At 44.0% G+C, this 13,012-nt stretch overlaps 1 protein-coding gene across 5 annotated transcripts in view; it reads right to left on the minus strand.

Moving 5' to 3' along the window:
• CARMIL1 (capping protein regulator and myosin 1 linker 1) overlaps positions 1-13,012 on the minus strand; it is a 313,422-nt gene that overhangs the window by 42,320 nt on the left and 258,090 nt on the right. For all 5 annotated transcript variants that reach the window (XM_030314690.1, XM_032593106.1, XM_032593105.1 and 2 more), the window contains one exon: positions 149-215. In XM_030314690.1, the coding sequence (XP_030170550.1) occupies positions 149-215 (67 nt within the window). The remainder of the gene's footprint in view (positions 1-148; positions 216-13,012) is intronic.

Raw genomic sequence — 13,012 nt, forward strand, 5'->3', positions numbered from 1 at the left:
AGGCCCCTCACCCAATCGCACACGCATGCGTTCACAAACCACGCGACTGCCCTTCTGAGCGCTGCCCCCCAGAGCATCCCCGGGAAATGGCCCCGAAGCGGCCCGAGGTCCCCGCTGAGGGTGTTTCACGGACACAGAAATAACTCACCGAAGGCCCTGGAAACAGGCCGCAGCATCCGGCTATGGATACTCTTCCGTTTGGATTTGGGCGTCATCTAGCAACGAAATAAAGGAAGCCCTTAGGCGTCCACACAAAATTCGCCTTCCAAACTTCAGTTAACGGTTCAGGAGGGGCGGGGCTGAAGGAGCATCTGGGATCAAATGTTTAAACCCAGTATCTGTTTCGCCTCTTTCCAGGATGGCTGGTCACATCTGACGGCCTCCCTGCGGAGACCGAGCCCCCACGTTTCCAAAGGGTGACGATGTTCTCGACTCGTACGGCCCCTTCTGCCTCCTCCCCCTTCCCCGCCCCCAGCTTTCATCGCTTACACTGTATTTACAAGGCGGAAAGGAACAGTGAATGATACAGAATGTAATTCCCAGCTGCACCTGACGATACTAAAATGGATATAAAGGGGCGCCTGGGTGGCTCAGTCGGTGAAGCGTCCGACTTCGGCTCAGGTCATGATCTCACGGTCTGTGAGTTTGAGCCCCGCGTCGGGCTCTTGGCTGACAGCTCAGAGCCTGGAGCCTACTTCAGATTCTATGTCTTCCTCTCTCTCTGACCCTCCCCCGTTCATGCTGTCTCTCCCTGTCTCAAAAATAAATAAACGTTAAAAAAAAAATTAAAAAAAAAATAAAATGGATACAAAAAATACGATTAAAGGATGGTAAAACATCAGCCGCTACAAGCGGACATTGCAATTGTTCACTGCTCGTGACCACGGCTGCAACTCCCAGGCGACACCGGACTCTTTGTCACCTCGGTATTTCAAGTAACTGTCCCATCTCCCACTTCTGCCACCAAGATTCTGACCCTTAGATTATGGGCAAAGACTAACTAGGAAACGGTTGCCATAGTTCCCAAGTCTGTATCTGCTGTCGCTTCTCGTTGAGTCTTTCAAATATGGGACCAACACCGGAACCACCAGAACTTAAGCCTTGGTGCCAACTGCTGATTACATAAAGCCAAGCCCAAGGAAGGTGCTAGCTTCTCCCTCAACAGGACCACAGTGAAAGTAGGAGGAAGCCTCAGTCATCCCCTCTCAAATCTGAAGGAAGAAACTGACTCACAGAGATGACAAAGGCCACCATTCAAAGTGTCATTAGGAACGGCACCAGGGACAGATCCTCACGAGGCTGGCCCAGCATCCCTTGTAACCACACCCTTCGCCATCGCCATACCGATGAATGGATGTTAGGGACGTTTTAATCGGTTTGATCCCGGATACCAGTCTTTGTGTGAAGTAAGAGATAACAGAACTTACTTTGTAGTCTTTTTAATAGGCCGTCATCTAAGGCTCTCCCCAAAAACAGCCACGAGGGTGAGAAACTCTCTTTGGTTCAAAGAATGAACTGGCTCATACTGACCTTTGAAACAAACAACTTCAGAGTTCTAACAATTTTATGCCGGCTTTAATAACAATATCCTTCTGCCAGTATTTATTATCGGGAGAAAAGGGAGAGAAGAGATGAGCAATTATATTCAAAGCCAGACGGGTCACCCTGAAATACACTGGGAAAACTGCTGATTTGGTTCTTTCGAGGTTAAAGGCAGACAATCTCAGGAATATCTACCTGTAAAGCAAGCGTCAATCCGAGGCAGCTGGAAAGGGAGCCAGCTTCCAGGTTGCTCTCCCCCGAAACTGACCTTGACCTCGCGGTTGACTGAAGCAGAGAGCGGCCTGACTGGTCTATTCATAAGGGAAATCTCTAAGAATAAATAATCCTCAGGAGAACCCAACTACCAAAATATCTGCTATGTTTCACGAAAAATGTCTTTAGTACTCCCTCCACTTTGCATGCAACCGTGACAGGTAAAGGGATCGAGCAGCAGCTTGGGACTAATTTCCAGCCAATTCATTTGGACAGCCACAAATAAAATGCTTGGAATGACGATGTCGTCCAACGTTTTTTTCCTGCGACTCTTGATTTTACAGAAAAAGTGTTCACGGGCAAAAAGAATCTGGCTCAAGTCTCCCTCTTTAACCTTTAGAACAGATACCAAATGTGTGTAACACATACGACCATGATGACATTTCAAGTATATTACAATTCTGAATAGCTGAAAAGGAATGACCAGAGAGCTATATGTAAAAGAATACAGATGATCTATAACATTTATACATAATATAAAAGACAGGTAGAGAGAGACCCATTTACACACTGACGCCTACCTGTAAATCGGTCATTCAGCTCGAGCTAACTACACAGACACTGAGGGGTTCATATGGCAACCATCCGGGTTCTCCATAGCTGCCATCCACCAAATGGGACCTACTTTTCTCTTCTTGGTTTGACTTTCTAATGCCTCAAAGCTTTCCTTCATCTCACATGCTCTTTACAGCTGCATTTCAAACGCAACTCTTTCACTCTATCTGACACATCTGTGAAGTCTGCCACGTTCACGCGGGGACGAGGGGCTTTTGCGACAATAGTCAGGGCTCGAAATCAGGCGAGTTTCGACCGCCGGTGTTGAGAAAGCAACCCAATTTTAGACCCTGAGCCACTGCTGACAGATGAACTGTTTCATGATTTCTTTCTTGTGGTTTACGTATAACGACGAAGAGGGAAAAAAGAAACAGTGAATTTCATGTCTCTCTTATTTTTCGTTCTTTTCTTTAGAATTTTTTCTTCCTTAACAGTTTTATAGAAAAAGAAAACTCTTTAGTAGCTCAGTCCTATGATCCCACTACATACACATCGTGAGCAAGAGGGAACATAAGAATGAGCTATGATTATGCACCCAAGGATACATTTAAGAACAAATATTCTGTTTTTCCAGAAATCTGGTCTATATGCTCCCTTAGTCTTCCCCTTCTCACACCTGCTGGTTAGAGGAGTTATACCCTAGAAAAGAGATCTAGCTTTACCTTGTCTTTAGAACTGTTAATGCTCCTGTATCCAAAGACAAGGGTTAATTTTCTCAGACTGTTTGGCCTTCGTTTCCTGCCCTGGACATTTGTCGATGCGTAAATATTTGCTGGGAGGAGAAATCACGAAGTGCCTCTCAGATGAAGGAGGGGGGGTGTCAGCAACAGAAGCAAGGGAGGCATACTGACCAAATGGACTCTTCATAAAGCAACTCGTGACCAGCACTGTCTACTATTTAAGCCTAGATGAAATTACTTTATCTTTAAAGATGCATTTTGCGAGTCATAAGTACTTTTCACTATTCACGTACTCAGGAAATATGAGGCACAGGGTGTTGAAGTCTTTAAAATGTAACTTTAGAAGGAGAGCCCTAAACACAAGACTCCTTCCACATCCTGACATCCCAAACCATCGCTAAACGCCCACCTTGGCAGACAGTGAACGAAACCATGGCCACTATTCCTATTCTACAGGAATCTAAAGGGACCACAGTGTTACTGCTCCGAAATCTTACTCCTTTGATCCAGTTCCTATGATGGAATTCAAACTCCTCTCATGTAGCCCAAGGGGTATCTCAATTTTACCACCAGTTAAGGACTAAGGTTGCAGCCTGACAAACACCGCCACAGTTTTTCCTGCTAAACTCACTCTTAACCTATACTTCCTAGACACGCTCATTTTTTCTAAAATGAGAGTTCCATCGCTTCTCTCACCACAAAAATAGGATGGAGAAGTTTCCTTGTTCATTTTACCGAGTTTGTGCAAAGGATAAACGACAACATTCTCATGTCAAGCTCGAGAATGCCTAATTTCTTTTCCCCGAGGTTAAAACAAACAAGGAACAAAATAAAACCCGGTTGGTTAGGGGCACCTGGGTGGCTCAGTCGGTTGAGCATCCGACTTTGGCTCAGGTCATGATCTCACAGTTCGTGAGTTCTATAGAGCCCCGTGTCTGGCTCTGTGCTGACAGCTCAGAGCCTGGAGCCTGCTTCGGATTCTGTGCCTCCCTCACTCTCTCTACCCCTCTCTGCTCACGCTCTGTCTCTCTCTCTCTCGCAAAAATAAACATTAAGAAAATTACATTAAAAAAAAAAACAGTCGGCTAAAAAAAAGTTGGGAAACAGATTAGGAACATTCTTCTAATCCAAGAAGGAAATCATGATGCCAAATTTCTACAACCCTGGGAAACGAGAATCAGGAAAAAAAAAAAAACCCAAAAAACCCAAAACCTGGACGTTTAAGGAATCATGTCTTTTTTTTTTTTTTTTTTAAACAGGAACGGAAAAGGCCGTTTTCCCCTCTTGAAAGTTGGTGCCCTCTTCATCAACACTGTGCTTGCTTTCAGGCACAGCCAGGATACTTTAAATTCATCGCCTGCTTTCTAGTTGAAGCACCTTGCAAAATGCAGTCTTGCCTCTAGATTGCTGCCTGTTTCATGCAGGATCCACAGCTGGGGGACGACACTCGGTCTCCTGGGAGACCAGCCAGGCAGCACAAGCAGATGGAACACGAGACTGTAAACGAGCCCAGCCAGAAACTGCAGAGCCACCCAAATACTTACACTTGTACAGCAGAGAGTCTCCATGCAGCACAAAGGAAGGAAAAAAATATGAATGGGAGAGAGATAAAGCATTACATGAACAGCACTACAAGAAAAGGGGAGGGAGAGACACGGCTCACAAACAAACAGAAAAGCTCCATCAAAAGCCTTCATAGCAAAGGAAAAAGGCAAGAAGGAGGCCAAGGTATAATTGGCGGAAGGCATCCACCCCAGCTCTTTATAAGCAGAAGCACAATCGTAGCTTGAAAACAGCGGGAACTCCTAGAGATGTCACCTCTTTTGTTAGGTGCGTGCAGAATGCCATCTATAAACCGCAGAAGGTCCTGGCCTCATTTGGGGAATGGAGACGTCACCCGCTCCAAAGGCACGTGGCGGACACAACACTGGATGGACGCTGGCAAGCCCCATGCAGGTTTTGGTTCTTGGGCCAAAAGGCGACTCCCAGCAATAAAATGGGGACGGCGTATCTCCAGGCACGTATAGGCATCCCTTCCGGGAGCTTTTACGTCATTCTGTACTTTGGGACGAAGTAGCTTTGAATCCATTCTCTCTCCCCATCAGTCACCAAATCTTTTCAGGAAAAGAGCTGATGCCAGATTCTAGAACAGTTACCTACCCACAGTGTTACCAATGTTGATGATACCTTATGGCTTACATTTCACACTAAATCTCTGATTCAATAATTTTTTTTAAACCTCATAGATCATCAACAGTTATTAGGTCATCTTAATACTCTGAAAATTCATAATAGTTTTTTAAAACATAACAACAAAAAAAGTTCAGTTGTAGAAGGTCAGGCTTTGTGAAAGCAAAGTATTGGAGGGTTGTGGGGGGGGGGAGGTCCTTTCCAAATTTCTTGAAAACACATCCTGAGGCATTCTACCTAATCCATTTTCTAGCAAGTTTTCTAGCATTTTCTAGCATTTTCTTTCAAGTTCCTTATTTTTGTGTGCCAATTTTTCTCAATACACAACAGGATAAAGTAATGGGGGCGAATCAATTTGAGAACGTAGGTAGTCTGGGTCTGTTCAGAAAAAAGCTGACACATCAGTCAAAGGCATTCCCCATCACCATCACCACCATCACTGCCACCACCATCATCATCATCGTATATCTGCTTATCAGAAAGGCTGCCATCAGCAACGTGCCAAAAATTCTCAGTCTCCAGACTAATTTCATACTTTATTAGGTAATTTTCTTCAAATAGATCTCATTTGAGGACTCATTAAATTAGATTGAAAACAGCCTTGCAGAATGAAAGGCAAAAAAGTAAAAATACATTTTCAAATATTCTGGAATTGCCTGAAATAACGACTCTGCTCCCCCGCAGCCCCCCCCCCCCCGCCTTTGACACACATCCCTTCGAAAGCTTCCTTAAAGAGATAACTAGGGATACATACAGAAGTGAGTTACAGCCGATGGTTACGTCTCATGAATAATTTTAGACTTCCCTTCTTTTTGTGAAGGGTTAATTCAACAAGACAAGTGCGCTGCCCCAATTATCCACCTGAAGATCATTAGAAGTGAAGGTGAGGAAACTTTCAATTGGTTCAACCCCTAAAACGACAGGCAGGCCAAAAAAACCTTCCTATCACGAGGGAAACGTGCAACAGACAACTCAATTTTGCAGTGGAACAAAGACCATCAGTTCATTCCTCTACTCCCCCTGCACACTTTTTGGAACTTGGCTAACTATATTGACTCAACATCTCCCATTACGACAAGAGAAGGTCCAGCGAGTGAAAATGGGTCATCCTCCCTCGAAAGTATGTCTCACACCCAAGGCTTTGGTATCCAAGAACTGAGCTCAAATCCTGAGTCTGCCGCTTAGGGGGTTGTGGAGGTTGGCCAATGTTTCTGTAACGTCAGACTAGTTTTCCAGTTTGTAAAACAACCTGTTGTATTAAGTAAGACAAAGCGAATATATGAAACGTTTAGCACAGAGCCCGACACAGTGCCATTCCGTGGCCTCACAGTGCTTCTATAACCGGTAGCGATTAGAGACATTAGAAATACTATCACTTTTCCATTTTCCTATGCCCACGACAAACACTGGGGGTGGTGAGGACGCACGCGTAGGTAACAGACTTCTACCGAGCTGGGAACAATCTAAAAGTCTATCAAGCAGGGACACTGATGATGAAAATGAATATAGTTAAATGAGGGAATAGCAGCTAAAAGGGGAAAAAAGCAAGAAGGTTTAGGTGTAATGAAACAACATGAACAAGTCTCAAAAGATGGTATTGAATGAAAAATGCGAGTTTCAGGAAGATACTTACGGCATGATGCCATTTATGTAAATCGCAAACCATAAAATAAAACCATATGTTGCTTGTGGGTATATGGATGTTTGAACATACAAAATAAATAGGAAGCGTCCAAACTCAGGACAGTGGTGCCTCTGACGAAGGCGGGAGGAGGGAGAGACTGTCGGTAGGGGTCAATTGCGGCTACAACTTTATCGGGGACGTTTTTATATTACTTAATATTCAACAAAGGTTTACTGAGCACCCACTGTGTACCAGGCACTCTTAAGAAAGGATGGGCAGAGCAGTAAATAAGGAATCGGTCTCTGGGCTCCCAGAGTTTATAGGCTGGTGTCAAAAAACTACACTGGCAAAAGGAAGGTGCTAATGTGTTAAAAGCTATCTGTTCAGGTTGTTGGGGACATGAGGGTTTGGCATTTTGGGGGGCACTTTTCTGCAATTTCTTAGGAGTTCTTCAAAAAGCTGATTTAGGAACATATCAAAAGTCACTGATCACTTGGTGTTTACGGATTATCTGAACTTATTTGGCAGACGCCCTAACAGAGGCTCGTCTGGGTGGCCAGATACAACCGCCGTGGCCACCTCCTACAGGGACAAGGACAAAGGGACCGAGCCGATCATAATACTTTGAAGGCGGGAACTGATCTACTATGACACATGTCTAGAAACTTGAAAGATTCTTAGAACAGCTCGAGTTGTTTTACACGTGCGAGTGTTTTAATAAGCGTTATGACTGCTCTACCGGGTTTCGATTTCTGCGATCTCGACGTTCAGGAGCCCCCAAAAGCCACATCAAAACAAAAACTTGCCACCACGTCTACCTTCTTCATTTTCTTTACCATGAAACTCACAAATGAGGGATTAAAAAAAATTAACATGAGCCTTGATGGGGTTTACTCTCTTTATAAAAAAAATACACAAATGTTTCTGGCAGTTTTTTAGTATTTCCTCCAAACGGCAGCACAGAGATGGGGACTTGATGCTCAGGAACTGGCCTGAAGAAAACAAACCATTTAGTTAGAAAAATAAGGAAATGAGGGGGTTTACGTCCAAGCACAGCAATTCAGGCCCATCTGTCCAAAGACCGCAGAGGGGATTTTGGCCGCCACCCTGTCAGCCCCCAACACGTCTACAAGGATTTCAACTACAGAGAGTCACGGGGTCAAGTATATTTATTTCTTGAAAGAAGTTTAGACCAGGAACAGGAGGGGCTCCGGCAGAAATAAACCCTGTTTACAAGTTAAATCTGGCTCATGTTTCTTTTTGGTGTCCCCTCCCCACCCTGTGTCCCCAGCATCCCCAGGGGAGACAAGGTGAACATCTTCGGATGGAAAGGATAAGCCGGGATTCATTTTTGTTCGCCTCCAGAGAACCTGACACACAGTGGGCTTTCAGTAACTATTTGGTCAATGAATGACGGAACTGAACCACTGCGTGAACCCAGCACCCCTCCCCCACAACTTAGATTTTTACAGACTAGGTGCAAAGACAAGAGAGAAGGAAGTAATCTATTATAAAGAAGAGTCTTGAAACTTGATAATCTTTCATGAAAAAATTTCCTGCCTGAATACCTTCTCCTACATCACCACACGTGACGGTCACACCTACCAGCAATTCCATAGTGTCCCGTGTATGCACAATGGCCCGTATGCAGATTTCCCCAGTCACCCCCCACCTGCCTGGGGCTCCCCTGCCCTGCTGGATGCAGTATCTAGGGAAGAACTCACCACGATGTGTGCTTAGGTCTCCTCAGTGTGTCTTTGTACCCCGTCCTCCTCTCCCTGCCGCCGATCCTGCCTTTCTTATCCATGATTCTCTCTTGAGGAATTCAGGCCAATTGTTTCACAGACTTCCCCACATTCTCCACTTGCCTGAATGCTTCCTGGGAAATTGATTACGGTCGGCCACTTCCAGCCTGAATGCCACATGGGTGATTTGGTGAACTAATGGCTCAACCACTGTTGGTGGCACCCAGGTCAGCTTGTTCTGCTCTTTGTCACCTAAATTTGGCCACTTCGTGAGGAGAGGACCTCCCAACCTCTCCATTAAAAGGGTACCTTTGTCCTGGGTGATTAATAAGTCTATGAGGTGATACTTTTGTTTCATGTGGATGACCCCATTTTCAAACCACCATCAGCAATCCTTACCTGACTGAATGAACACAGCGAGGACTCCAAAACTCTACTTTCCTACTGCCATCATCATTCCTACATTTGCAAGGTGCCGTTTCCCTGCAAAGACCAACTATTCCTTTAAAAAGTCCTTTGTATCCTCCCCTTTCATTTTCTTAGTACTACTGCAGACTTGTGGATGTTTGAAAATTAATTCTATGTGTCATAAGCTATGACTCTCAGTATTCTTTTTGGTGCTCGGGGTGTTCCAAGGGGGGGCCATTTCAATCTGGATTTTGTAGCCTTGGAAATGATCCCATTGGATTTGGAGCCGGTCCTTGCTTTGTGATACAAGATACCCTAGGCTCACCTCGTGCTTTTTGGTGTATTTTTAAAGCGGATATGGGTAATCCCTGTTTAATGAACAAGGTTACAAAAATTAAATATTTTCTACCAGATTTTCAGCTGAGTCAATGGCCAAGGGGAGACAAACTTTAGTCATTCTTAGATGACTTATGCCCCCAAATGCCTAAATAAATAGTAGTCTCGCATTTGTGGTTTAAAAAGTAATTTTTATGCATTTCCATTTTTAAGAGGTTGAGATGGTGTAGATCTCAATGAGAAAAAAAGAGATGCTTAAACCTTTCTATACTGATGGCTGGACAGTAACAGTGTTTAAACTCTAGGGAGAGTAGGGGTATATAAGCCATAGTCCTGAGAGATCTGTAATAAATCTGTGTGCAAAGGGGGAAACAATATGCAGGGATTTAGTGAGGCGCTATTTCCTAGTGAACACAACATTAAATCCAGCCATCGACACCACACTTATTAACTTTGATATCCAGAGTCTCATTTCATATTAAAGTTAAAATGGCATCATGGTGTTAAAACAAAACCATTCGGGGAGCAGCACTGGTGAGAGGCTACTGTGAAAATCACAGTCCAGGACTCTTTATATGTTTACATGGTTTGTTTCCTTGTTTTCAAGACCTGCACAGTTGTTCTTTTTGTTTTGTTTTATTTTTGTGTTTTTTTTTTTTTTTTGATGTGATAAAATTAAAAATCCTTATCTTCCTAACTTGGTCATGATTTCTCCAGGAAATGGTTAATGGCTCACTTTTCATTCATTCTAACTCATCCTGCAACTGATGCCAAGGTGAAGTTTCATGTTTGAATGTTTTCTTTAAAAAACAGCTAATAATTTAATACCTTTTTGTTAAGAGCCATCCAAAGAATGCAAGCACTGGGTCCTAATTTCAAGCAAGTACCTGACCCTAAGAGCTGGTGTCATTGCGGCTGGGCAAAGAAGCACGATGCTTATTCACACAAGCACCCACTACGTGCCTCTTGTAGCATTATTATAAAAAAGAAAAGTACTTTATCGCACTATTAAGCACAATGTTATTCTAATCGTCATGAAAAGTTGAGTAACATGTTAACTTTTTTAACTGTAAAAGAATGAATAAATAATGAGGGAAAACCCCACCAAGTATTACACTTGAGAGAGCTATTTAAGTCTGGGTCTTTGGAAAACCCATGTAAAAATGGAAGGTAAGAAGGACGTGGTCAGGGGATTTGAATACTCGCCTTTGGAATGGACGTTATGGTTCAGTAACATCAAAATGAATAATTAAAATTGGCCTTGGGGCGCCTGGGTGGCTCGGTTGGTTAAGTGTCCGACTTCAGCTCAGGTCATGATCTCGCGGTCCGTGGGTTCGAGCCCCGCGTCGGGCTCTGTGCTGACCGCTCAGAGCCTGGAGCCTGTTTCGGATTCTGTGTCTCCCTCTCTCTCTGACCCTCCCCCATTCATGCTCTGTCTCTCTCTGTCTCAAAAATAAATAAACATTAAAAAAAATTTTTTTTTAATTGGCCAAAAAAGCTGAATGTAACACATCTACTCTGTCCACAGAATATTAACTCTATGAAGATGACAAAAATCAACAATTAATACCACCACCATCCCCACCACCAAAAACCACATTAAATTCTGTAACAATTTACTGGTTAAAAAAACTTGAGTCAAGTCAGCTTCAGGGGTGCTAATTCAAAGGAATCGGTGATGGTTGGAGGGCCTGGTGCCTTAGGATTCTAGCTGGAGGCCTGCAGTGATCCATCAGCAATCAGGAGATCTGGTTCTTACTGGATCTCGTGGATCTCCATGCTCTTCTAAGACTGAGTCTTAAAACTCCTTGCCCTAACTCTTCAAACCTCAAGCAGAACTTCAAGTAAAGATGGCTTACCAGCAAACTCTGTAAAAACCTGACCTAGCTCAGAAACCAAGGTCTCTGTCATGTTCAACTCTGTTTGATTAGCCTCCCTTCTGAATGGATTCTGCAGTGAGATTCTTGAAAGAGAATGGATTCTCAAGACCTCTCTCTCTCTAAATTACAGATCGATTCGTTTGGTAGTTATCGGCTTGCAACTTTTGATCACCATTATTAACACACTCTGCTTCCTCTATGAGGAAATCTGTCAGAAGGCAATACTGTTTGCCACTTGGGATTTTTTATTGGCTTTGCCTGCATTGTAAAAGGGAATTGAGTATTTGCAACGCAAACTATGGTGAACAGTTAGATAAACTATCAAACACACATCTTATATGCCACTCGTGCTGTATTATAAACAAAGATGACTGGCTTTCAAAAGCACACGGGTGCTTTCTCCAACATTTAAGGGTTCAGTATCAAATAACCGCATACGGGTGGCCAATTTATTCAGTTTACCTGGGGAGCAGAGGCCACCTAGTGTACGACTAGAAGCATCTCTGAGGTTCTGCTATGGCCATGAGAGAGGATGCTCTCAAGCCTTTTCTCGGAAAGACCTTTGGCCAGGCTGCATTGAGATCTGTTATTTAGAGAGAGAGAGAGGTCTTCAGAATCCATTCTCTTTTGAGAATCTCACTGCAGAATCCATTCAGGAGGGAGGTTAATCAAACAGAGTTGAACACGACAAAGACCTTGGTTTCTGAGCTAGACCAGGTTTTTACAGAGTTCGGCATTTGGGGATTTCAATGGAGTACTTGCTCAAGGGCTGAAATAGGTCTGAAGCTGCTTCCAGAGGAAAACTCGGGCTTGGCGGCAGGTGTTGACCCTACCACTCAGCTCTGGTTGGGCGACCCTCTGTCTGAGCAAGAGAAATGGTCACAAAGCTCAATTCTGATCATCCGATGTTGTCTGAAGCTTGTAGCCGTAGCTCCCGAGGCGAAGGCTCCACCCTTTACCCAGCAAGCAGAACAGCTTAGCGGGCAAGCCTCGCTGGGGACTGATCCTCAACTTTGCTAGAACTTTCTTATGTGTTTTTTTGTACCCCCCTTAACTCTGTTCACTCACTTTACCTTTGGATTTCTATTTTAGTAACTACTAAATGTGGCACCTAAAGTAGTTTCTGAAGGAAGGCAGAACATTGATAAATCCAAGAAGCAAATATACGTATCAGGGCACACATTCTAAAGTAAAATATATAGAAGAAATGCAATGATATCTGGAGCATGGAAGTAATTTTTTTGCATCTAGTTTTCAAGCGTGATTTTCAGCGGAAACGTCAATAGGATCGTCGTCAAAAAATTACCAACGGCCAAAGCTAAAAACCATTTACTTTAAATTTTGATCTTGCTAAGGAATAGACTTGCAAGAGACGTTTGACTCCAGCCCTGGCAGATGGGAAATCCTTAAATACCAAATTCCAGCAGCGACGGTCTCCTCTGGGGCACGTTTGGGGAAACCAAGAATTTGGAAAGGCTGACTTTACTCTGAATTTCCACACGAGAGCTGAAGAGTGAAGACGCACTCTAGTATCCCTCCACTATCCCTCCCGTATCCCAGAGTCACATCTGAACACCGAGGCCTTCAAGTGCAGCCTCCGTTCACTCAGATGGTCCAAAGCACCAGGCAGAGCTCTGCACTGGTGTCCTTTCCTCAGTCCACCGACAGGAAGAACAAAATCCTGTGAGGACAGAAATGCCAGTCATGGAGACACTGCCCACCGAGCTGTTGGTGTGAAACCCTTGTGCATGGGCTCTTCCTCACCCCAACCTCTCTAGC

The sequence above is a fragment of the Lynx canadensis genome, chromosome B2, assembly GCF_007474595.2.
Source record: "Lynx canadensis isolate LIC74 chromosome B2, mLynCan4.pri.v2, whole genome shotgun sequence".
In the NCBI taxonomy this organism is placed as follows: domain Eukaryota; kingdom Metazoa; phylum Chordata; class Mammalia; order Carnivora; family Felidae; genus Lynx; species Lynx canadensis.